The sequence below is a fragment of the Lonchura striata genome, chromosome 25 (genome assembly GCF_046129695.1).
Source record: "Lonchura striata isolate bLonStr1 chromosome 25, bLonStr1.mat, whole genome shotgun sequence".
Taxonomy (NCBI): domain Eukaryota; kingdom Metazoa; phylum Chordata; class Aves; order Passeriformes; family Estrildidae; genus Lonchura; species Lonchura striata.
Genome location: NC_134627.1, coordinates 6605811 through 6631503, shown reverse-complemented (window position 1 = coordinate 6631503; position 25693 = coordinate 6605811). Strand labels below are relative to the sequence as shown.

The window sequence follows — 25693 nt, the reverse complement described above, 5'->3', positions numbered from 1 at the left end:
GCAGCCGCTGTCTGTGACAGCCGCAGGGGAGCGGAGGGGACCACAGAGCACAGCCCGGGGCTCGCCCGCCGGAGCTGCCCGGGGATTTAGGGGCAACCTGGGGGACGCGGGCACCGGAGATGGAGCGCGGCGCCGCGGGAGCGCAGGGCTCGGTGCACACGGGAGATGCCGGCTTTGGGGGCAGCAGGCGGTCCCGGGGAGATCCGCACACACGCCGGGCGCTGCTCCCGGCGCGGCGATGGCTGCGGAGCCACCGGACACCGCTCCCGGCCCCCGCCGACAACGAAAGCCGCTCCCGGCAGGGGCGGAGAGCAGCCGAGGGTGCCGGGAACCGCAGTTTGTCCCCCTGCTCCTTGAGGACTCCACAAGCACCTCTGGTTGTTCTGGTCCAGATGTCCTCTGGCTCCACTTCTCCCCCAAAATCCCGCACATGCCCCTGGCAGCTGTGCCCAGGGGGACTGGGGATCTCAGGATGTGCATTCCTGCCCCAACCTGTGCGGGGAGCACATCCCTGCCCATGGCTCCAGGATGGCTGCAGGATCCCACCATTCCTAGGACAGATGTTCTGGGGCATCTCCACACCCACTGGCACTTTGGGAACAGCCAGATCTGGCAGCAGGAACATTCCTGTGACCCGCAGCAGAGCTGACTGGGAGCCACGATGTGGGGTCCAGGCTCAGCACAGCCAAACCCCCATCCTAGGCACAGGGCTGGAGCCAAGACCTGTCACTGATTGCCTCCTGCTCTGGCAGCAGCTGCAGCAGGCCGGGGGTGTCTGGCCCCCAGCCTCACCCCATGAGCCAGCCCAGCCCCATTGCCCTCGGGAAGTGCAGCGGGTCCTGCTGGGGCTGCCCGGAAAGCAGCTGTTGTTTTGCTTGTGCTCCTGGCACAGGCTGTGGCAGGAAGCAGATCCATTTCCCTGAGCCCTGGGCTTGGCTGAGGCCACAGCGCCGAGCTCAGGCAGGATGTTCCCCCCAGTCCCACTTCCCAGGCCAGCTCCTGCTGCTTTGTCCCCGCTTGCTCCTGTCCCAAGCACGGCACATGAACCTCAGTATCCTGCCGTGCTCTGTGGCAGCCTGGGCTCACAGCCAGGCAAAGCAGGTGCCAAGCATGGGAATGAGTTCCCCAGGATCCCTCTGCCCCATGGAGGGACTCACAGAGTGGCAAGGGCTGTGCCTTCCCCCAGCTGCCCCAGGGACCGTCCCCAGCCGACACAAGAACAGGCTCAGGGCAGCACGGGGCTGCAGGGGTTATTTTATTCTTTGCTTTGGTCTATACAAAAACAACTTACAGAAATAATAAAATCTTCCATTCCTGACCCACACTCCAGTAACTGTCCATCCCTTTCAAGCCGGAGTGTTAAACCACCATCAGATCTAAAGCCTCTTTTAAAAAATGCGTTAGATAAGGGAGGAGGGGACGGAAACACACCACTCACCAAAGAGAAGGGAAACGGGTTAAAATGTGCAACAAAGATCAGTACAAGGACACAGTTCCTAATGCTGGAATCACTCCTCTATGGGGACTGGCAGGACAGGGACACGAAGTCAGCTCCCAGCGGCTGATGGGAAAGAATTAAACCTCAGACACCCCGAAGGTCCTGGGACATGGACCCTTTGCTTTCAGCAAACTCTGGATTGGCCTGATTCAGTTGCAGTTTGCAGGAAGCAAAGGGTTTTTCCATGTCAGATTCCTCTCCTAGAACACTAACACGCAGAACAAATCGTGGGCAAGTTAGAAAGCACAAACTTAAAGACGGCAAAAGCCGTTGGCACCATATTAAAAATAAAAAAGAAATATATATTCATAGAAAAGACTATTTTGCCAATGAAAGATCACTAACGGTGCAAGGTTTGTGTTTTAAAGCTTCAGAAACAGTATCTTGGATGCTGGATGTGGCAGTAGGTGCTCGAAGCAGTCCCAGGAGGAAGGACCTTCTCCACAGACCCACAGCGAAGAAAACAAATGGAAAAATAAAACCTCTCGTGGGAATGGAAAAGTTTTGTCTTCTCAGGCACTTCTATCTCCCAAGTCCTTCTCGCAAATGCTCAGCTCTGGGGCCACCCTCTTCTGCATGGAGAGAACACCTGCAATGGCAGAGAACTCCTGTCATCCACCGAGGGGGGATTTGGCCAGAGCGCGGGACGCCCTGGGCCCACAGCTGATGGGGACATTGACCCACGGCAGTGCCAGGGACCCCGTGGTGGCACCAGGGACCCCCCAGCCGGGCCATCAGCCAGCCCTGCCTCCCCTGTGCTGGCAGGTACCTGGTGTGGGGCTGCGGGCGGGTTAGGCGAGCATGTGGTCAGCGAAGGGCGCTCGGACGCCGTCGCTGTAGGCATCCATGGGGTAGTCCCCGTCCATGTCCATGTGCATGTCCATGGGGTCCAGGGGGATGTCACCCGAGTACATGGGGCGGTAACCAGGGTCCAGCTCTGCAGGGAAGGGATGTGGCAACCTCAGCTCTCATCAAATCTCTGTCACCTCCTTGTCGCCCCATCCAGGGCAACATGTGACATGGTGGTGCTGTAAAAGGGCCCCACCATCCCCTAGCCCAAGGAAACAAGCTGTGTGTGTTCCCTGGGAACTCAGCATCCCACTGTGCACCCCCAGTCGCCAGCAGACTGGGCTGACACTTGACTGACAGACACCTGAAAAAGGTTTTAAATCCAGCCTGGCTTAGTGACATGAGGCAACTGCCCCTCCAGAACCCAGCCCATGGGGACCTGCAAGGAGGGCTGGTGCCATACTCACCATCTGAGTAGGGCTCGTTGATGGGGATCATGCTCTGAGCCTACGGAAGAAGATGGCACAATTGAAGGGACTGATGTTGACGATGCTCAGGGGCCATAGCGTGGCAAATGACCCAGGAGTTGAGGCCACAGCCCATCTGCCTCCCACCTCCCACTGTCTGACAGTCGCTCCTGTCTGAGCTCTGCTTGGAGGTGCTGGCAACAGCTTTTGGAAGCAGCACAGGGCCATCCCCTGACACCCTGGTTTCCCCAGGGAAAAGATGTGCTTGGGATGCTCACCGCTTCCCAGGCTGCCGGGTCATGCTTGAAGAGGGAGTTGGTGAGCTCCACGGAGACACGTTTCCTGTAGTCAGGGTTCTTGTCCTCCGAGATGCGGAAGAGCACGGCGGCCGCATAGGTGGCTGTCAGGATGGCCAGCAGCCTCAGCTCCTGCTGCCACACAGCATCAGAGCCCCAGCAGCCCCAGCTGGGACAGTGCCAGGACAGTCCCCAGCACAGCCCCCAGCATGGCAGCACTCACCTGTCCCCTCATTCCGGGAGTGCAGCAGCTCCATCAGGGGAGCCGAGGCCCCCTCGGCATCGATGGCATCGGCTGCCTCCTTGTCCTGGGCCAGCTCACACAGCACCCCGGCTGCCACGCGCTGGATGTTCTCCACCGGCGAGTACAGCAGCTGTCAGGAGAGATCAGCGGCCGTGTGAAGCAGCCAGTGAGGAGCCCCTGTGCTCTGGGCATGTCCTGATGCATGAGGCCACCAGCCCAGGGCTGCAGCTGCCCGTGCAGGCTGGGCAGGAGGTGGCCCAGTGCAGCTCCTGTGTCCCCACAGCCCTGACCTGCACGAAGAGAGGGATGGTGTTGAGGCGGAAGATCTCCATGCGGTTCATGGGGTCCCGGGCCAGGATGTGCAGTGCCCCCGTGCAACCCTCCACAATCTCTTCCATCTTCACTCCATCCTGCAAGGGAACAAGAGCTCAGCCAGGGCCCTCACACACCGAGGCATGGCCACCTGAAGTGGGGGCACGGGGTACCCCCGGGACTGGGTTTTGGGGTGCCAGGCTGTGCTGGGAGCAGGGCAAAGGGCTGGGGACTCACCGTGTAGGGCTGCTGTGTGCCAGCGGCCGCGTGTCGCTGGGCGTCCTGGTGAGCCTTGACCAGCAGCTGGACCAGGCGGGGGATGACGGCGGCCTCCTGCAGCGGGGTGTGGTTGGCCGGACACAGGGCCAGGTTGCGGATCAGGCCTATGGTAGCCTGGAGGAGGGGAGGAGGAAGGAGCCATTTGTCTCAACTGTGGATCAGAGCAGCACGTGTTCCCCAAGACACCCACTGGCTGCACCCATCTGTCCCACCCTATCCCCTCCGTGGTGCAGGCTGCCTCCACTCCTCCCTGCCCTGGATCCATCCTCTCCCCAAGCTGAGCTTCAATTCCAACAAGCAGCAGGCATGAGCCACTTTCCCTCATCAGCTGCTCTCAAGGACATGACCCAACAGCAGCAGGGCTGTGGCAGCAGCAGCCACCATCACTCCGTGCACAGCACCAGACCCCCTCAGCAGCCCATCCCACCACAGAACAGCAGGCAGGAGCTCGCTCCAGCCCGAGCACTGGACTCCTCCTGCCCACAACACCCCTCCGGCCCCTTACCTTAACCAGTGGCCACTGGTTGGGCTGGTTGAGGAGCTTGACAATGGCGGGGATGCCGTAGTTGAGGCGCACCGAGTTCTGGGCCATCTCGGCCTCGGGGTGCCGGCTGGTGAGGTGCCGCAGGGCGCAGACAGCCGGCTCGGTGATGTCCTCCTTGTCACCCGCCCGCAGGATGGTGTGGATCAGGGCCTCCACCCCGTTTGACTGCGTCACCAGTGTCTTGTTCTTGCTGTTGTTGCAGGTCAGGTTGGAGAGGGTGCCAGTGGCACAGGTCAGCACATTCACATCATCAGAGCTCAGCTGGTTCACCAGGATCTTGAGGACGCCGTCCAGGCCCTCCTGCAGGAGTGGGGATGGGAGGTGGGAGCAGCACACGCAGCCAGACCCAAGTTCTAGTGCCACATTCAGCCCCACATGGCCCTAGCAGGCAGTGATGAGGGGGCCACTGTGTTCCTGACTCCCATACAGCTCCTCTTCCATTCCCCCATGGCTTCTTTTCCATCCCCCACAGCTGGAGCTGCTCCTTCACGGTGAGCCCCAGCCACTCTAACATGTGCAGTTTCACTCAGTTTAATGTCTCCTGCTGGAATCACACTTCTGATGCCCCTGCCAGCAGTCCCCACACAGTGATGGAGTGACCCCAGTCCTGGCTGTGCTGGCCAGCAGCAGGTCAGGAAGGAGTTAAAGCACCATGGCCACATCCTCCTTCAACCCTTCAGTCATCAGAGCCAGGGGTGGTTCCGTGACAGCCAAAATAGTTTCCAGGCTGCATCAGAGCTAATCCACATGGAGAGGCCCCAGCAGATGGGAAAACTCATCAGGAGGCAGCAGAGGGCTGGGAGAGCAGACCCAGAGCAGGGCTGGGGTCATCTCTGCACCGGCTGCAGGGCACAACAGCCTTGGCAGCAGCTCTGCCAGCAGCTCCCCCAGGAGCCGGGCAGGCAGCCAGCCCAGGACAGGCTGATGGGGCTCCCGAGCCAGAGCAAACTCTGGTGGCACCCGCTGAGTGACCGCGGTGGCCTCGGCCCAGCACTGGGGACACACAGGAGTGCTGGCAGCCAGCTGGCATGGGCAAGGCCACAGGCAGTGAGCAGCACCCCGGGATGCAGGGCAAGCCCTGCTGCTGGGTAGCTTGGGCACAGCAGGGCATCCCCTCACCCTGCCAGGCACGAGCACTGCTGCAGCTCAGGGAACAGGGAACACAAGGCCCTGGACTCAGCCTGGCATGACCCACCCAGCACCTGGCACGGACATGGCTCCAAAACGTGGCACTGAAGCACAAATAGGGGTCCTGCAGACTCACCTGTTTGGTTGCCACGTCAGAAAGGTTCCTCAGGGTCCACAGGCAGTTCTGGACCAACCTGGGGCTGGAGCTGGTCAGGTGCTTGCCCAGTGCCTGCATGCCACCTGCAGGGAAGGGGACAGTCCTGTGAGCACCCCTGGCCATCCCAGCAGGAGAAGTGAGCAGCAGCAGGGCTGTGTGGGCTGGGCATGAGCCGATGCTCCTGCACACAGGGCAGCCTCATGGCTCAGCGGAGGCCAAATGTGGTGTGTGAAGAGCTCTTGGACAGCCAGGATGGATCCTGCCCACACACAGTGCCAGGAACGTGCCTTAGTAGCCTTCAGAGCAGGAATCCAGGCCAGCACAGACTTCACTTGGCTGTGCAGACCTCTGCTCATCTCACAGACATGTGGGAGGACATGGCCTCCCCCCTGTCACCACCGTTCATCCTCCTCCTGTGGCTCTGCCCCAGCCTCTCTTACCAGCCTCAACGATGGCAGGTTTGTTGCTGGGACACACCGACAGCACCTTGAGCACGCGGCTCGTGGTCCAGAGCAGCTTCTCGTAGTTGTAGCTGCGCATGATCTGCACCAGGGCCTGGGGTCCTCCATTGGCCAAAATTATCAGCTGTGAGACAGAATCCCAGAATGGTTTGGGTTGGAAGGAACCTTAAACACCATCCAGTTCCACCCTTCACCACAGGCAGCAGCACATTCCACTAGAGGAGGTGGCTCCAAGCCCTGTCCAACCTGATCCTGAACACTTCCAGGGATGGGGCATTAAGAACGTAGAGTTGGGGTGTGGCAGCCCTGGGCTGCTGGGACCCCCTTGCAGATTCCCTAGCTCATGCCAGGACGCAAGCCAGGCAGGAGCTGCAGCCCCTTGGCATGCAGAAATGCTCTGGTCACATCACCAGGGACACACAAGATGGTGGAGTCTCCACTGCTGCCTCCTGCACATCTGTGAGGTGCAAAGTTGGGCAACCACCCCCCTCCTGCCTTCCCCATGTCTCTGTCAGTCTGGGATCCCCAGCCCACCTTGCTCTCCTGGTTCCCATAGGCCAGAAGCTGGAGGCAGTCAGTGGTGATGGCCAGGAACTTGGGGTTGTTCTTGTTCAGCAGGGGAACCATCTTCTGCAGCCCGTCGGCCAAACGCACAGCCATCTTGGCCCCCTCCTGGTACAGCAGCAGGTTGTGCAGGGTGGTGATGGCGTAGAAGAGAACGGACTCGACAGGTGAGCTATGGGAGGGCAGCACACACCACGTCAGGGCAGAACTACCCCGCACTCACCTGGCTGCTGTAGAGGCCCTGGGGCTGCCCCGAGCCCAGCACCCACCAGTGCCCTTCAGCACAGCCCCAGGGAATGGACACCTCAGAGCCTGAGCCCCATCTCTGTGGCCAGGGCAGTGTGGGTGAGGAAGCCACTCCCCTCCTCCTGCCCCCATGGAAACTCCACACACAGCAAACCCCAGGGGTTTTCACAGGTTCAGAGTCTCCCATTGCTTTGGTGAGCAGGAGGACCCACACTGAGAGCAGCATGAGCCCTCCCTTCCTCTGCCCCCAGCCCAGGAGGGGCTGCCAGGCTCTACCAACCCCCCCAGAGTCCCCACCGCTGTGTACCTCAGCATCCTGACGAGGGCTGGGATGCCACCAGACTTGAAGATGGAGAGCAGGCCCTCGCGGTGGTGCGAGAGGTTGTGCAGGATGCTGGTGGTGCAGCGGGCGGTGTCCAGGTCGCTGGTGCTCTGCATGGTGCGGACCACGGCCGCCACGATCTGCGGCGACTGCATCAGCGCGCGGCGCGACGCCTCCTTCTTGGAGAGCTGGTTGACAATCATGGCTGCCTTGCTGACAACCACCTGAAGGGAGAGGAGCCAGTGTCCGGGAAGGGGGACCACAGCAAGGACAGGATGTGAGGTGACACGGCTGAGCAGGACTGGGCTCAGTCCCGGTGCAGGGTGGAGGCAACCAGGAGTTTGGCCAAGAGGAAGGAGACGTGGCCACAGAGCACCACAGGGACAGGAGCCCATCGGTGCAGCAGCTGAAAGCCCAGAGACAAACACAGCAAACACAGCTCCTTACCGGGTCCTCGTCGTTGAGCAGCTTGGTGAGCTCTGGGATGGCACGTGTGGCCAACTCAGCGTCATCCTGGTAGTTGATAAGGTGCACAATGGCTGACTTGAGCATCTGGGAGGGCTCTGCCAGGCGCTGCACATTGGTCTGCTGCCCCTCCAGCTGGGTGGTGATGAGAAGTGAGCGGTCCTCCACCGTCTCGGGGTACATGGCGGCCCGGACACGCTGGGCACGGGTCATGGCCAGCTGAGCCTCCATGTCCGCTGCAGGAGGGGACAGGGAGGCAGCGTAAAGCTCTCTCCAAGGAGCGCTCCCAGCCCTGCTTCCCAAACCCAGCGAGATGAGCAAGAGCTTAGCGCAGCGACACCGGCCACGTCAGCAGTCTCCGCACACTCTGCACAGAGCTGGAGCTTCAAAGTGTAAACAGATCCAGCAGCACAGAGATAAGACAACACTCAATTAGGCAGCATGATGAGGTAGTTGTCACACAAGGCCTATTAATTAAAAAATTAAGGATATTTGCAACTTGGGACTAGCTGGCACTGGAAAAAAGGAGAACGCTGAGGCCTTCCCCATCAAAGATGCTGAGGTGTGATATTACAGTAGCCACCCATGGTCCCCACCTTTGCAGCACAAGGATTGCATAGGGTCCTGGTAGGGAGTTCTGACCCCCATGGGAGCTGTCAATAAACCTTCCAGAGCCTACTGCTGGCAGGGAATTGCAGAGGCAAGCAGAGCAAACCAGCCCCCCTTGAGGGGATAAAGCTGGAAGAAGCAACTCCTTCACTCCAGGCCGTGGCTTCACATCGTCCTCGCCTCAGCGGGAGAAGTCGTGGCACTGGCACGGTGCTATGGCACACACTGGCAGCTCTGGCAGCCACACTGGGACAGGTTTCCCAGCAGGCAGACAGGCAGTAGAGCAGGTGGCAGATCCGGGATCAGCTGTTCCCAGCTCAAGCCAACCCGCTGGCGCGCTCGGATGTGCGCGCAGCTCAGCACCAGCGCGGGCTGACCGCGCGCTGCCCCCGCACGGAGCCTCTCGGTGCTGGGGAGGACAGGAGGGAGCATATTTTAGGCAGCAACAACTCCCGGGGTGTGGAAGCCAGCTTGGAGGAGTACCCAGAAGCAGCATGGCTGCGGGGGAGGAAGAGGAAGGCAGGAGCTGAGCAGCTGAGCCTGCGGATGTGCCGGGCCTCACAGCTCCTTACCTTGCGCTTGGCTCTGGGCCTGGCTCCCTCCCTGGCAGTAACTCGTGGTGGTTGTCTTCTTGATGGTGTACTGCTTGCCATACACCTCGTCATCATCCCCGAGGCACTTGCTGCTGACGGAGGGCACCTGCGTGTTGACGCCGGAGTGGATTCCGGAGTCGTAGGTGTAGGTCTGCTGCCACTCCGTCACCTTGATCGGCTGCTCCATCATGTTCATCACCTCCATGGCTGCTCTGCGGGGTGGGCAGGGCAGATGTTACACCTCCAGGAGAGCCCAGGTAGCCACAGGACCCTCCTGTCCCAGAATGGCACAGCAGGCCCCGTGCAGCAGCCGGCCCCGAGCAGATGGAGCCGATCCCTATCTGCCCTCCTCCCCCACTGGAGATGAAAGGCGGCACCGGGATGACGAACCCAAAGCTCAGCACTTTGTTGCTCGTGTTCAGACATGAACCGTGGCTGCGTCTCACAGCGCTGTGTCTCACCATGGCCATGGCCAGGGTGTGGGCAGGCTCTGCCCCGCACACTGGGACACCACAAGCTCCAGGGTCCCTGGCTGCCCATGAGCTTTTTTAAGACCCTTTCCAGAGACACAACCTGCAAAGAGCTGGGGACATGCCAGGAGCTCCAAGCTCCATATGGCTGGAGCTCCAAGCATAAAATGAACCTTTTTAGAAGCTTCCTGGGACACTCCTAAAGCACCTAAAAATAAGCAGGCAAAGCCACTGGCTCATTCTCCCATGGGTGCTCAGCACCACAGGCGCCCACGGTGTGGTCCGGGGCCGGGCACTCCCCGCTCAGTGCCAGGACAGGGCAGCCCGGCACATCCCAACACTCAGGACAAACCAGCCAAGGTTGCTGGGAGCAGGGCTGGGATTTCCTTGTCTTTAATTTGGAGATACAGGGGGAGGGAGGATGGCTCATGGATTAATGCCTGAGCTCACTCAGGGCTGTGAGTCACCAGCCCTGCATCCAGGCCCCCGGCACGACCAGGAGGGATGGAGGCAGGCGGGGAGGGAGGGTTGGAGGCAGGCAGGGAAGGAGGGATGGAGACAACACCCGCCCAGCCCTCCGCTGAGCCATCAGCCAGGATTCCTATCCCTTCCCGGCCGCGCAGGAGTGGAATGAGTCAGAGTTTCAGAGGCGATAAGCAGCGAAGGGAGCAGCTGCCGCCCGGCATACCTGGGCGCAGCAGCACCCACTTGCCAACAGCCTAATTACCACCTGCGCCGGCCCCGATTCCTGCGCCGGGCTGGACCGGGGCGGCCGCGCACCCCTGGCTCCGCTCCAGCCGCCAGCACCGCGCGGGACCCGCAGGGACCGGCCGGGCTGGGGCGGCAGCCTCGGCCGCCAGCAGCCTCCGGGGGGAGCGGGGACACGGAGCTGAGCCCCCCGGCTGAGTCAGGGCGTCGGGTGGCGGCCGCGGCTCCGCGGGGCACGGCGCGGCTCGCCCCGCCGCTGCCGGCTGCTCCCAGGGAGCGGCCGAGCCCCGCCAGCTGCACAGGCTCGCAGGGAGGAATGCCGAGCCCTCGGTCCCGGGAGCAGCGGCCAGATGGGAAACAGGAGCCCCCCACGTTTGTCCCCTCCGGCTGGGAGCATCCCGCGACCCCCCGCGCCCAGCCCCGGCCCCAGCCGCCTTGCCGGAGCCGCGGCAGGGCGCTGCTCCTGCCAATCCGATATTTTTTGAGCTGTCAAGCAGCGCTGGCAGACCCAGAGCGGCTATAATGGGCTGTGCATAATGCGCGGTGGTCAGGCAACGGAGGAGCCGCTAATGGAGGGCGGTGGAGGCAGAGCCTTCCCGGGGCGGGTAGGAGCTGGGATATCTGATCACTGGGGCAGGACAGCGTGTGACACACGGTGCCAGGGGCGAGAGGAGAGACAGCTCTGCTCCCCACCCCGCGTCGCAGCAGGGATGGGCCGTGAGAGCCCCGGAGCGGAGCTGGGAGTGCCGCGGTGCCGCACGCCCGCACTTGGGCGCTGCTGCGTTGGTATTTGGGAGGGCAAGTCCTTCAGCTGGGTCAGCCTGGCCACGGTGGCAGAGTCTCCAAATTGTGTTGGGAAACTCAAGAGAAGCAATAGTCATGGTTTACGAAGTGTGGAAGCGGTAGGCAGGAGAGGGCTCTGTGGCACTGGCAGGGCACATCAGCAAGGTGCTGGGTGAGCTGGCACCCATCCCACCCCCGGCAGCAGGGCCCCAACACCCCAGGCAAACACTGGAAAGCTGCCCTGGATAAGGTGGGCAGAGGGAGAGCAGGGCTGAGGGCAGTACAGACCAACGACCAGGGCCAGGGCAAGACAGATGTGGCAGGGGCTGATGCTGCTGCACCACTGGTGAGCACTGACATCCGCTTCACAATTTACAGGCATCAGACAGGCACTTAATTTTCCAAACCTCCAGGAGCTGGGCTCAGACACCGTACAGAGCCCTGCATTATGCATGAGCCACCCCTTCTGTCTGCACCACAGCACCCAGGGACATCAAAAGCCAGCACAACTCCTCGAGCTCAGACATGAGCTCTGGTGATGAGCCCCAGAGGAGCTCCAAGCAGGAGAGTGGGACCAGGAGCCCCACAGAAGGGACACGGGCACCTGTCCTTCCCCCGAGCATCCCCCCAACAGCGTTTGCTCATTGCCACAGGGCCAGCGAGGCCAACAGCACCTGAGGTGACAGGGCCAGTGGAGCAAATGCCAGACGCTCCTGCAGTGAGCGGTGACATTTTCTGAACCCTGCATCAAGCATGCCCTGCTCATCATTCCATGAGGGGCAGACACTGACACAAGCTTCTTCTCCATCTGCCACAGCCTGGCTCTGTCCTCAGGTGTCCTCTTTCCTCCTCAGCAGGATCAGCAGGAGAGAGGCACCAGGGTGCTGGTTACACCTGGGTTCACCTTACCAGCAGCCATTTCCTGGTTTCTAGGGAAGTGCTGCAGCAGGAAAGGACCCTCATGCAGGAGGGAGAAGCAGGGTTTTATTTGGGGCACATGTGAAAATATCCATACTGAAGGGTCAGCCAAGAGCATGGGGCACATCTGGGTGGGTCAGGTCTGTGGGCAGGATGATTGTTGCTGAGCCCAGCCCTTACCTTCCCCCACCAAGCTGGTGGAGTGGGAAGGGGAGAACAGTGAGGGCAGAACGGTGCCAGCAGGCCTCACCTGAGCCCCACTGCACACAAACCTAGACCCCAGGGAAACAAGATTTGCTCCTGGGAACAGTGAGAAATACCCCAGAAACCAGTGAGGCAGCTGTGGGGGACTGTTCAGAGGGGACAGCAGGTTTGGGGAGAGCCTCCAGCCTGCTCCTGCACCACAATGGGGAAGGGGCCAAGACACCCGAGGGGCTTCAGCCATGGGATGTAGGACAGGCAGGGTCTTCATTCCCTCAAGCAGGGCAGTGCCAGGAAAAGGTTAATCCCTCTCCCAGCACTTCCCTGAGCCAGGAAGGCAGAGGAAGCTCCCGCAGGCTGTCGGGCACCGGCCAGCAGCTCATCCGCCCCCGGAGCCATTTGATCAGCGTCCAAGCAGCACCGGCCCCCCGGGACACCGTCTGCGGAGGAAGTCTCTGGCAAACATGCAGCCCCAGGCCTGACTAGCCCTTCTCACCAGCTGCTGGGAAGCCTTCAGCCTCACCAGGCGGGACACAGCCAGCAGACGGGGCTGAGCTGCCTGGAACAGCAGCAGGAAAGCAGCTTCATGCAGCTTCATGCAGAAATATCCACTGCTCAGGGGCAGCAGCAGTCCCTGGGGCGAGCAGCCGTGGTCCCCAGTGTGGGGTCACCCCAAGGGGAGCAGGTGGGGGGCACAGGGCACCCTCACAAGCACCAAGCAGGGGCTGCACCGGATCAGGCACCGGGTCTCAGGGTCAGTGGGTGTGAGGGGCAGCCTGAGCTCATCACACGCAGGTCCAGCCTGCCCTCAGCCCAGCATGGAGCAGTGTGAGTGCCAGCAGGGGGCTGCCAGAGCCCCCCAGAGCCCTGCCCTCACATCCTCCAGTGCTGGGGGGGCCCCTCATGCAGCCACAGCCTGTGAAGGGCTGAGCTCAGTGGTGGGAGCATGCGAGTGGCTGCAATTACAGTCGCCAAGGCTTTTAAGGAAAGGGAAGAGGCAGTTAAGGCAATTCAATAAATGCAGCACAAGAAAAGACTCTATTTTAGAAGCACTTACACTACACACAAGCCATCTCCGGTCCCCCCCTTCCTGGAGCAGCCGGGGATTAGCAACTGCCCGCTCAGACAGCCCTGGCCTGGACAGCCACAGCAGAGTGTTCCCACAGACAAGGACACCCAGAGCCCTGTGCACCCTGCAGAGCTGCACCTCCAAGTCCCCCAACACCCACAGCCCCTGCCCAAAGGTGCTCTGAAGTGACACCAAGGGCTGACGAAGCTGGGGCAGCCGCTAACGAAGGTCCCGCAGACGCTGCACAAAAGCTTCAGTGGTTTTGAAGAGGATCCTCAGGAACACGCAGCAGGAGCAGGCAGAGAAAGGAGCTTGTCAAGACCTCACCAGCATCAATGGGAAGCGTTTGAGTCAGATCCCAGCACCAGGAGCCCTTTCAATGGGGCTTTACAGGGAAGATGAGTGGAAGAATTCAAAGGGGAACGAGAGCAGCTTGAAGTTTAATGAGGAGGAGACAGCGGCGGGGGATCAGCCTCTCGTTAGAGCAGGCAAAACCACTGGCCTGGCCTTGCACACAAAGGAGCCCATGGCCTTTTTGTATGGATGTACCCTGGTCCAGAAGGGCTCCCAGCTGCCCTACCAGCTCTGACAACTTCAGAGCACTCAGTGGGGTGTGGGAGCTTCAGATTCAGCCTCCTTCACTGGAGGGGGCTCCAAACCTTTTTCATATTTCAGCTACCATGATTTTGCTACATTTGAGCTGCTGAATGCCTCATGCAAAGCTCCAGCTCCTCTTGCTGGGGGGTGCTGCATCCCCCTGAGCACCAGACCAGGCTCTGGCAGCAAAGTGGCCCCAGAATGCAGCAACTCTGCCACGACCTGCTGTGCTCAGCTGATGCTCTCCATCAACCCAGACCATGTCCCCGAAATGCCTCGCCTGCACCTGAATTAACAGCTCCTGACAGCTCCAGCACACGCCAGGCCCAGGCTGTGATGTTTTGGCACTTCACATCACAAACTGACACAGTATTATCCATCAAGTGCTCTCCCGCTGCAAGTGCACGCACAGCACTGAGCATGACACCCAGCCCCGCTCCTGTGCAGGGGCACGGCCCACAGCAGGACCCTCAGCTCAGGGAAGGCTTTCCCAGAGACATCCACCTGCCAAAGACCCACTGTGGGCTCTCTGGCAGCACATCCCCCGCTCCACATCACTAGCTGTTGGCACAGACACCTCCAGCTGCAGAGGCACCAGGATCAGGAGGACCCACATGGGCTCATCTCCTCCTCAGGGTTTGCTGATCTCATTAGAATCATGTCCGGGAAAGATGGGAATTTGCCACTTGTCCATGGAAACGAGAACTGGCATGGTGAGATTAATCACAATTACTCCATCTGGATAAAAAAACCCGCAAAAATCATTATTTTGTTTCAATGAGCCCAAAGAACAAGTTGTTCTTTAAGAACACTATAATTGCAGGCTCTGGACCTTGCTGGCTGTTCCCATTCCAGGACACAGGGTTTGCCAGAGGAGCTGGGGCAGTGAGGAGAGGCACAGAGGTGCTGAGCCCCGGCTTAATTTCTCCATCCAGTTGCATTACAGCTGCAAAGTTCAGACGCTTCACAAGAAATTATCACCAACAGCCGTCAGCACCCGGCCTGTCGGAGCAAGTTAATGATTTGTCACCGGGGCTCTGCCCGCGCGTCACCGCGATTACGGCAGGCTCTGCCAGCAGCCAAAGGTCTCTCCCCCCACGCAGAGAAACACGCTTTCCATCCAGACCTACCTCCAAAAGCCACACGGGACCCCAGAGCGCCCAGCCCACGGGATGTGCGCCCCAGCACCGGGGCAGCCCCCCTGGAGGGCACGGCCACCCTCACCCCCCGGCAGGTCTGAGCAGCCAAGCGTGGGATTTGGGGAAAACACCCGAGCATTCCGCCTCCACCCCGCCAGAAGCTCCGGGAAGGAGGCCGAGGAGGGAACAGACAGCGCAGATGTCACGGGCTGCCCGACAAGCCCCGGCAGCCGCGGAGCGAGGATCCTGCCCTGCTTCCAAAGCGATTCCAGAGCCGAGTCCCACGGCGTGCCAGGATGCCTCCAGGCCCGCCAGCAGCCGCCGCAGAACCCATCGGGGATGGTGGATTTAGAAGGGTATTTCAAACCTCTGCTTAAATAGAAACATCTTCACCTCCCCCCCCACCCCCGGCTCCACGCAGCCATCGACAAACCGGGTGTGGCTGCAAAGCCAGCTCTGTTTAAGCACAGACACGGTGCTGAGGTCAACTTTTAAGCCTTTTTGGAGTGGGAGTACCTGCACCTTCCCACGTCCTTGTCCACCACTTTGTCAAGTATGTCCATGAGCAAAGAGGGATAAAAACAACCCCCACAGAGCAGAGAGAACTATTCAAGGCACCAATGCAGCCCGGTGTCCTCCCGAGCTGCCATTCCAGCCATTTCCATTCAAAAAGACCAACCTGGGACACCCCACGGGACTAAGTCTGACCACCCACCCCAGCCCTGGGTGATGCTGGGTGCCCACACACCCTGTCTAGGTGGGGAAGCAGCACCTGAACTCAGAGGTAGACTTGTACTGCTGTAACAGACACTACATTTCTTTTTAACTTCTGTTAATTAGAAGCCAGTATAATTTAAACCTTCAAAACCAGCACAAGCGTCGGTACAGATGCTGCAATTAAAGTTCTGCAAGTTCTCTGTGCAGAGGCTCTGCTCCCCCAGCCTGCGGAGCGGGGCCAAGGGCAGCTTCGCTCCCAGGCTCTGCCATCTGCGAGCGGCAGCGCGCCCGGCAAAAGCGCCGTCTGAAATCCCGGAGATCTGGAAGTGTGATAAAAAGCCAAATCCCATCAAGCGCTCCCACAGCAAACCACAGTCTTGAAGGGAAGCCGTCCTCCCGGGAACGGGCTGAGCTGCAGGAGCCGTGCAGCTGTACCGCAGCGCCTGCCCGGCCGCGAGGGCTGAGTAAGGGTTTCAGGTGGGGGAAAACAAAGGGGTGAGTTAATGGGATTAGGGCAGCGCCGAATGATACACTGAAATGCGGCACCAGGAGCAGCGGGGACATCCCCCACGGCCCCCGGCTGCAGCCCGGCCACGACTCACCCGCGCTGCCCCGGAGGCTCCAGGCACGGTGGCACAAACTACTCGCACACCCAGCCCCAGGAGACCCCTCCCAGCAGCCCAGCTCGTCCCCCCCACCCCCTCCCGGGGATGAACGCGCTTCCTGGAGCCGGCAAGGACACGGCACACCGCCCAGACAATAGGCTGTAACGCCATTGTCTGAGGGAGGGCCCCGCACGGCCGCCCCACCTTTCCCCAGCGCCCTGAGCCCCGGGGACCCACGTCTGTCCCTGCTCCCGCACAGCGGCCACAGTGCAAGGAGGGAGCACAATCCTCAGCCACCGCTGCCAGGAGCCCTGTGCGTCCCCGTCCTGATGGCCAACTTGTTTAAGCCAAATTAGCAGTAAAAAATGGGTTTTTCATGACACCTCATGGAAATCCTCCAAAACAATGAGCGATAACAGGCTTCAGATGTGCAAACGCAGTCCCAGTGGGTGCCCTGCACCCTTCCAGCCAGCTCCGACACCGACAAGGACACAGAAATGGACCCCTATAATTTTCTCATCCCTGTTTCCGGCTGGGCCGGACACTCCGGGAGCGGAGCCTGGAGCAGCCCCCGCGGACACTGCACCTGCCCTGGATGCGGCTGAGAGCCCGGAGCAAACGCCCCCGGCAGCGCTGCAGCCCCATCCCCGCGGCAGCTGGCAGGGACACGCTGCGCCCCCGGCTCCCCACCAGCGCATCCAGACGGACACCAGAGCCGCTCGGGGCTGGCACCAGCGCCAAAACCAGCACGACGTGGGCTGGAGCAGGAGGTGAAGCGACTGAGGGGCTGTGTCACAGGGTGTCCCCAGCCCCCACCACCCTTCTGGGATGGGGAAGTTGACAAGAGAACGTGAAACCAGACACAGGACTCACCCAGGCACCCCAACAGCGTTACAGGGAAGCTGGGGGTGCAGGAACTTCCAGCCTGGCTGGAGAGGGTGAAGGCTGATGCCCTCACACTCGGGCAGGCACAACAGTGGCACAGGTCACCCTGTCCCGTCTCCAGCAGCAGCCGTGCCCTCCTGAGCGTTCACGCTCCTCTCCCGGCATACATCGCCCCACGTTGCTCATATGGCAGCCCACGTTTGCCTTCTCCGGGCAACTCCCAGCAACATTTCAGCATTATCCTTTCATCTGTGCTATAAACCTGATTAATTAAGCTAATGCTAATCACTCAGCTAACGCAATTAGAGCGCTCTCTCCTCTCTAAACATCAGACAAACAGCCAAGTTTCACTCCCCCCGCCGTTTCGCGGTGCGGATGTCCCTGGCAGGAGCTCAGCTGGGACCCCCGTGAGCCCTGTGCCCAGCACCCCTCACCCGCGGGGGGCTGTCTTGGGTGATGTCAGGTCACCCTGACGCCCTGTGAGCCCTGTGCCCAGCACCCCTCACCCGCGGGGGGCTGTCTTGGGTGATGTCAGGTCACCCGCATCCCTCTCAGCCCCCAGACATCCCACGCCAGGTGGCGGGCGGAGGGCAGCCCCGGCCCCGCGGGTAGGGACGGCGATGTCGAAGCGATCCGAGGCGGCCTCGAGAGCAGCACGCGGTGTCCCCAGGTGTGACTCTGGGCACGGAGCAGTCCAGTTTGCGTAAGAGCCCCACAGCACCGGGCGAGCGCCGTGCCAGGGCCTCGCCCGCTCCGCGGCAGCTCCGGGCGGGGCCGGGGACAGAGTCACCGCCTCGCACAGGAGCGCGGATCCGCGACTCCCAAACTGGATCCCGCGGCACCGGGAAGGGGCCGGGACAGCCCAGCTGGGCATGGGGGAAGCCCCGGGGACCCGCCCTGCCGGTGCCGCGCAGGACCGGCCGAGCTCACGGGCAGCACACGGCCAGCTCTGCCCCAGACGACGGCAGCGGGGCCGAGCCGGGACGCCCGGTGCTGCCCGGCCCGGACCCAACTCCTCCCCGCCCCGAGAGCGGCCGCTCCCCAGCGCCGCACGGCGGAGTCCCCGCCGCTCCGGTGCAGCCCAGCCCGGAACGACGGACGGCGACGGACGGCCGCGGACCTGGCGCCGTCCCGGCCGCCCCAACTCTGCTCACCGGACCGCTCCCCGCCGCGACCTCCGCCAGCCCGGTCCTGCGGACCCGGAGTGACCTCTGCCCGGTTCAGCCGGCCTATTGCCGGTCACCGCCGCTCCCCCACGCCCGACGCGCCCTGACTCGGCTCCACTCACCGTCGCTCCCCATGCCCAGTGCCCCGCCCCGCTCACCGTCGCTCCCCGTGCCCGACGCGCCAGTCCCGCTCACCGCCGCTGCCCGTGCCCGGCGCCCCGGTCCCACTCACCGTCCTTCCGTGCGCGATGCCTCGGCCCCACTCACCGTCCCTCCCCGCCCGTGCCCGGTGCCCCGGCCCCGCTCACCGTCGCTCTCCGCCGCCCGCCCGCTCCTGCCCGAACAAAAGGCGAGCGGCGCCCCGCGCGCCGCCCCGCCCGCCGCAGGCCCCGCCCCCGCGCCGCCCCTCCGCCATTGGATGCTCCGCACGCCCATCAAGCACTGGGCCCGCCGGGCCCCGCCCCCGCCGGACGTGTTTATTCTTTCCCCATTGGCGGGGGCGCGGACGCCCCGCCCCCTGCCCGCAGCTGATTGGACAGCGGGGCGGGGTGGGCGGGGCGAGACCACGAGGGGACCACCTGGGTGACGTCAGTGGGCGCGGCCAGGTGGGGCCGGGACCCGCCCCTGAGGGCCGGGGGCGCGGGGACCCCCGGGCCGTGCTGGGATCCCCGGATCCTGCGGGGACCCCCGGCCCGTGCTGGGACCCCCGGGCCGTGCTGGGAACCCCCGAGCCGTGCGGGAACCCCCGAGCCGTGCGGAGACCCCCGAGCCGTGCGGGGACCCCCGGGCCGCGCGGCGACCCCCGGCCCATACTGGGACCCCCGGGCTGTGCGGGGACCCCCGAGGCGCGCGGGGAACCCCGGCCCATGCTGGGACCCCCGGGCTGTGCGGATACCCCGGGGCCGTGCGGGGACCCCTCGAGGCAGGAGCGCGGGGGCGACAGGAAGCGGCGTTCGGGAAGGGCTCGGGGCTGCTGGCGCCGCGTCAGCCCGGTCCCCGCCGGACCGGTCCAGCCGGGTGCTGCTGCCGCGTCCCGGGCTAAGCCGCCGTCACCCAGTGCCCGAGTCATCCATTGGACACGTCCCAGCCCAGCTCAGGACCCCCAGGTGTGGGGGAGCAGGAGGATTCTGCCCCGGTGAGGATGAGGAGGGAGCATCGTGCACCCCCGCTGCCTGCACGGTTCCCTGCTACGTCTGGCAGCGAGCGCTGCCAGGCGGGGATTCTCAGCTCCGGAGGAAGGTGAGAGACAGAGCTTCCACCGCCTCTGCAAGAAGAAGGGAATTCATGGCTGTGCGCTGAGCGGGAGATCCGGAGCGCAGCGAGAGAGCTCTCGGCACAGGGAAATGGGCACACGGCACGGCACGGCAGGGCACAGCGCAGGGGAGGCGGCAGCAGACATCTCATCCACGCTCCCCTCTTGGTCAAGGTCGAGGGGACCGCGATGATGCCTTCACCAAGTAACCAACCCATCGCTCCCTGCAGCCCTTCTCCTGCAGCCCAGGACTCCTCCGTGTCCCCCGTCAGTCACCCCGCATCCCATCTCTGCGCCCCTGGCACTGCCCGCAGCTCGGCAGGACAGGACGGTGGCCGTGCCCACGGTCACAGCCACGCCAGGTCACAGCGGCACTGCCAGAGATGCTGCTCCTGCCTGGCACTCCCGGGGTGATGGATGCAGCCATCCAGCACATCCTGCACATCCAGCGGCTCAGGTGGGAGCAGGGAAGGGACCCCGGGCACTCCAGCTCGCAGCTGCAAGGGGCTTTGCCCGGTGCCAGTAGATCAGTGGGAGCAGGGAGCTGTTTTCTCCTCGTGAGTGTGGGGCTGGGGAGGGTGCCCGGGTGTGTGTCAGAGCAGGGCGGAGGCCCCGTGGGCCCAGTGCCACCCTCGCCCAGCTGTTGGGAAGATCCGCAGCCTTTGTCCCCTAGGCTGCGGTGCCAGCCCTGGGCTGAGCGCTCTCCGCTCCTCCGTTCGCGAGTGCCGCTGGCCACACCCCACCCGGCTGGCACTCCCCTCCCGAGGTGGCTGTGCCCCATCGGTGACAAACCCAGCTCCTCCCAAGTGACAGCACAGCCCTGTGAGGTGCAGGGTGCAGTGGGTGCTCCCTCCCAGCACTGCCTCCCCGAGCCCTGAGCTTTGCTCACGGGTCTGGGGGCTCAGCCCCTGCCCCCCGCCCAGTGCCCTGCAGAGCTGGAAAAGCCTCGGTGAACAGGGGCTCCGGGCAGGGCAGGGTGGGGTGCTGGCAGCCTCTTGCCACTCTCTTCCTTCCATTCCCATCCCTTCCCTCCCCCGGGGCCAACGCTGTGATTCAGCCTCTCAGTTTCAGTCCTCGTAGCCAATTTCCACGCCGAGCAACCCGGCAGGGAGGAGTGAGCGGCCACACACTGCCCGATGCCTCGTGCCTAGGACTGGCACAGGTTTGTCAGCACCAACAGAGACCCCCAGTGTGCCCCCAAACACCCTGATGCAGGCAGGAGGAAGTCATCCCACCCTGCCATGCCCACCTTCATCGGGGGATCCAGGCTGCACCCTCTGATCCAGGAGCAGTGTCACAGTGTTGTACCCCAAAACAACCATCAGCTCATGGATATGACATCCCAAAGACCCATATGGGGTAGGACATGCTGCCCTCCAGCCCCCTGCAGCTCCCCCCCCACCTCACCTGACAGACTCAATGAGGGGGTCATGGATCCCATTTGGGGTCCCCCTCATGGGACCCAGAGCCTCACAGGAGCCTGGCTGCTGTCATGGCCTCCATGGGCCCCCAGCCCCACAAGTTCCCCCAGGTCATCTCTGGGGACATCCAGGCCTGAACCGATCTCTTCCTCTCTCACAGCAGAGCCTCTCCTACCCTGGTCTCCTGGATCCCATGGCAGCAGCATATGGAAAGTGGAGGCAGCCGTGAAAAGACCAGTCTGGATTTTATTAAAAGTTCAGCACCAGTAAATATATAAAAAGAGCAACGGTGCAGGAGGGAAAATCTTAAATTAATTGAGCTTAAGGCTAGAGAGGGCTGGTGTGGCAAAAATTCAAGGCACAGGCAGGGCATGGGCACCACAGCCTCACCAGGCTGCAGCCCCATGGTGACACGGGGACATGGCACACTGGGAGCCCCCTGTAGCACCAGGCCAGGGAGTCCAAGGGGACCTGGGCTATGGGAGCTGTCAGATTGCCTGGGAGGCTGGAGAACAGGAGCCTCAGGGAGCCTCAGGAAGGGGCAGGATCAGCTCCAGCAGCATTGTGCATTGCTCCCGAAGTAGGGGCAGCCCTTCAAGCCCCTCAAGAAAAGATAGGGATAAATTCTGGTGCATCATCCAGAGATTCTGGGGAGCAGCTGAGGGACACAGAAAACCCCAGTGCTGTGGGGCATCACTGCTGGTCAGGGCTCCTGCGGAATTGGGGGTGGGGGTAGCCCAGGCTCCTGGGCAGGCAGGGACATTCAGGGATGCTGGTGTTCCACTGATGGGAATTGGGCTGTGCCAGGACAGCAGACATCCAGGTGGCAAAAGCAGTCCTGCCGCAGGATGCAAGGCAGGATTGGCCCCTCCCCATGAGTTTGAGTTTCTACCGGTGGCTGGGAGGAGCTTGAAGCCCGATGTCCCCAAGATGGCATCACAGAGTCACCACCATCCAGCTCAGTTGGTGCTGCTGGCTCCCCCTTCACCTGGCTCATCATAGGATCTCTGCAAACAAGGAGAGTTTGGTGGCACCAGGGGTGTGGGCAGCAGACCCCCCGACCCTACAGCACAACTCCCAGCCTTTGTATCAGGAACCTTGGTCATCTTTGTCTCCTTTGGTCTTGGGTTCCTGCCACCACTCTGCGAAGAAGCCCTCCTCGTAGTCACCTTCGCCCTCGAATTCGCCATCGGAGGGCAGGTCCAGCACCTCTGGCCCCTCACCACCATCCACCTCCATCTGCAGCACAGGAGGGCAGGAGGAGGCAGAGGAGCTCGGCAGCCTCATCTGCAGTCTCTGCTCCAGGACTGCTTTGGGGGGGTCAGACCCCCCCCATCTGCGAAAGGTCCCTGCAGCACCCACACACACCACCCAGCCCCCCCAAAAGCACCATCTGCATCCCGTGTCAGGTACCTCATCGTCATCATCCTGCAGGTACTGCCGGGCGAATTCCAGCATCTCCTTCTGGGCGGCCGTCTGGCTGTGGTAGCGCACGGCTTCCTGGGCACAGGGGCAGAGGGGCTGGGTCAGCTCCTCTCTGGGCAGTGCAGGGCCACAGGACGGGGCTGGGGGGTCCTCACCGGCCGTGGCTCGAAGTCCTCCTCGCGCAGGCGCCAGCGCTCGCGGTGGAAGCGGTAGTAGACCAGGTTCTGCTGCATCACGGTGTCGCCAGGGTCGAAGAGCATGTAGCTGGAGACGCTGCGCACCGCGTCCTGCACGTCGTTCACTGCGGGGACAGCGCCAGCTGACACGGGGGTGACACCCCTCCCAGGGCCACAGCAACCCAGGGTGCCCCAGGGCACAGCCCCCCGCTCCCACCGGCACTCACGCTTGTAGTAAGCGAACTGCAGGTAGTGGTACATGGTGGCCACAAACTTCTCCACGAAGTAGCCACCCACGTTGGGGGTGAGCTCGGTCTCGCAGTCCACCTTGCATTGCAGCACGCTCACAAAGTGGTCTGGGGGGAGATGTCGGGTGTTACACCCCTGATCACCTCCCCAATTCTGCCATCCCCCAGCCCTCCACTACCTGCGATGGCAGGGTAGAAGTCCTTGAACTCCTGGAGCTCATAGGCGCCCTCGCAGCCAGCCAGACAATCTTCGTACGCCTTGTAGTACTCGGCCAGAGCCTGCTCCATGTCGGCTGCACTGCTCCGGAAATCCCCGCTGTTGTACAGCTTCACTGAGCGCACGAAGATCGGCTGCAAGGATCGAGGATCGCTGCTTAGTGAGGGAGAGCTGCTTCCCTCAGGGCTTGGCAGCACCCGGCGTGCTCCGAGCCCTGCGGAGCCCCTCTCCTGCCCCAGCCCCATCCCCTCCTTACCTCATAGGGCTGAGCTTCCAGGTCGACCAGGTATTCATCCACATCCAGCATCGTCCGGTAGTAGTTCAGGTACCTCAAGGTCATCTCATGCTTGGGGTTCTTCTGCAGGAAGGTGTGGGCAGCAGATACCGCTTTCTCGATCTTATTTGACTGTGGAGGGAGGAGGAGCCAGTGCAGAGATCTGCTGCAGGGCAGTCTGAGCCAACACTGCAGCCAAGGGAGCCTCAGCACCCAGTCAGACCCCTGGGCTGCAGGACAGAGGGGAGATCCTTGTGGGGAACAGCCCTGAAGGCACGCCGCACAATCATCCACTAGCAGTGATGAACAGACAGGACCTGGGAATATGGACATTGCTGGTAGCTCCAGCCACACCAGCCTCCTGGCTGGGCCCATGCTGGGCACAGGGACAGCTCAGCCTCTCATGGGCCCTCACATCCAGCCAGGAGTGATCCACGTGGTGTGAGGTGGATCCACGTGGTGTGGGCTTGATCCACACATCCGCTCTTCTCCAGCACTGCCATCAGACCTGGCTGCTGCCCCTGCTGCTTTATGGGCTCTTCGGTTGCAGCTTCAGGGGAGTGAGCAGGGAGGGAGGATGGTTTGAACAACCTGTCCATGAAATGGGTTTGGGCCAGAGCAGCAAGAGGAAAAGGCATTAAGGATGAAGCCAGGCAGTCCCTCGGCACTGCCAGGTGAGTGGAGCTGCAGTGCTGAGTGCTAAAACAGCACCCTCAGGGGCAGGCGGCCAGGGACCAGCACCCTGACCAGAGGACTGTCCCCTGCCAGAGACACCCTGGCCAACACATGGGTACCCGAGGGGGATGCCTTATGAAAAATCCTTCCACAAAATGTCCCTCCACGTCTGCACTGTGAAACTGAGCAAGTCCTTCTTTCTTATGGAGCATCCAGACACGTGTCCCATCACAATCACAGAGGCCCTGGACCCTCCAGCTCAGGCCCCTCAAGCTGGGGCAGCCCCCGTGTGCTCTCCCCAGGCAACGCTCTGCCTGTCCAGGGAAACCTTGGAGCACCAGGGCAACACAAGGTGAGGGAGAGGGATGCAACCACAGGGGCCCCCCAGTTGTCCTGCCTGATGTGTCCCAGATGATGCTGACGTGCCGTGGCTCAGGGGCAGTATGGAGGAGCTGGCGGGGATACCAGATGGGGAGTGAAGTTAAGGGGAGGCACCTGACAGCAGGGTGCAGGATGGAGCGGGGCAGGGTTCAGGGGGCGCAGAGATAGACGGGAGTGGCGTTCAGGGTGGGCAGACCGGAGGGTGCAGGTGTGTGACGAGGGCACAGGATGGGGATGCAGAATGGGGGTGTGAAACAGGACGTGTAGGATGAGCAGCACGGGATGAGACACACGGGAAGGGGTGTGCACAATCAGGGGGCAGAACGGAGGGGTGCAGGATGGAGGGAAAAGATCAGTGGGGCAGGATAAAAGAGCAAGACCCCCCCCCCCACCACCACCACCATCACCACCCCTGCCCTTGCCATGTGCAGCGGCTCACCTTGAAGAGCGCGTAGTGCAGGTACTGGTAGGGCTGGCGGCGCTGGAAGTCGCGCAGGGTCTGCGCCGGCGGGTAGCGCAGCTGGAACACGGGCAGCTCCCGCTTGCAGGCGCGCAGGCAGCCGGCGCGGAGCAGCAGCCGCCCGAAGAGCCGCAGCTCCCGCTGCCACTCCCACGCGGGGTCCCGCTCCCCGCGGGGCTCCTCGGCGCGATCCTCCCCCGCGGGGGGCTCCCCGGCGCAGCGGCGGTGGCAATGCGCCTCGCTGTCCCGCAGCAGCCTGTGCAGCCGCAGGCTGGCCTCCAGCCCCCGAGCGCTCTCCGCCCATTGCGCGTCCGCGTACCGCTCCAGCGCCCGCTCGTAGGCGCTCTGCAGCGGCTCCAGCGCGGCCGCGGGGAACCCGCGCACGCTGTACTGCTCGTACTGCGCCGCGCACAGCCCCGCCGCCAGCGCCGCCAGCAGCACCGCCGGCAGCGGCCGCGCTCCCGGCACCGGCGCCGCGCCGCCCATGCCCGCGGCCGCGCACTGCCCGCGCACCGCCCCGCGCAGCGTCCGCGCCGGGCCCCGCGCAGGGGCGGGGGCGCGGTGGGCGGTGCGGGGCGGGCCCGCAGGGTCTTAGCGCGGCTCCGCCGGCCCCGCGGGGCCGCATCGCCACGGACTGCGCGCCGCGGGGCGAGATGCTTCAGCAGCACCGTGCGCGGGCGGGCTCTCCGCGCCGGCGGTGCCCGGGCTGTCCCCGCCGCTGGCCGGTGCCAAGCCCGAGGCCACACGCGCTGTGCCGTGCCAGGCCTCGGCACGGCCGCACTGGCCCCGGCCCAAACCCAAAGCTTTGAGCTGGCTGGACGGTGGCACTGAGGGATGTCACAGCGCGGGGCAGGAGCCAGGACACCGCTGAGGTTTCTCCCTGCGGAGCAGAGGCTGCTGGCCGTGCCCAGCGCCACACACGGCCGTGGTGC

At 62.8% G+C, this 25693-nt stretch overlaps 2 protein-coding genes across 5 annotated transcripts; both read right to left on the bottom strand.

Annotated features, from left to right (window-relative positions):
• Nucleotides 1-1242: 1242 nt before the first annotated feature.
• JUP (junction plakoglobin) lies at nucleotides 1243-18607 on the bottom strand. Of its 4 annotated transcripts, none has more exons than XM_021532893.3 (15): nucleotides 18541-18607; nucleotides 8954-9186; nucleotides 7755-8008; nucleotides 7293-7531; nucleotides 6710-6911; nucleotides 6155-6299; nucleotides 5694-5797; nucleotides 4391-4729; nucleotides 3844-3999; nucleotides 3585-3704; nucleotides 3274-3424; nucleotides 3033-3154; nucleotides 2755-2794; nucleotides 2268-2435; nucleotides 1243-2087 (listed from the first exon to the last, which is right to left on the bottom strand). In XM_021532893.3, the coding sequence occupies exons 2-14, from the start codon at nucleotides 9177-9179 to the stop codon at nucleotides 2290-2292; spliced, it is 2244 nt and encodes a 747-aa protein (XP_021388568.1). In that variant the 5' UTR covers nucleotides 9180-9186; nucleotides 18541-18607; the 3' UTR covers nucleotides 1243-2087; nucleotides 2268-2289. The 4 variants fall into 4 exon arrangements, with proteins under 4 accessions (XP_021388568.1, XP_021388571.1, XP_021388569.1 ...); XM_021532896.3 differs by having other exon boundaries at nucleotides 18500-18580; XM_021532894.3 differs by lacking the exon at nucleotides 18541-18607 and adding an exon at nucleotides 18465-18536.
• Nucleotides 18608-21131: 2524 nt separating this feature from the next.
• Nucleotides 21132-25247, bottom strand: P3H4 (prolyl 3-hydroxylase family member 4 (inactive)). Its single transcript, XM_021532944.2, has 8 exons — nucleotides 24741-25247; nucleotides 23228-23377; nucleotides 22934-23105; nucleotides 22734-22862; nucleotides 22486-22631; nucleotides 22319-22405; nucleotides 22003-22144; nucleotides 21132-21912 (listed from the first exon to the last, which is right to left on the bottom strand). Exons 1-8 carry the CDS (start codon nucleotides 25245-25247, stop codon nucleotides 21902-21904), a joined length of 1344 nt encoding a protein of 447 aa, XP_021388619.1. The 3' UTR covers nucleotides 21132-21901.
• Between the last annotated feature and the right edge of the window lie 446 nt (nucleotides 25248-25693).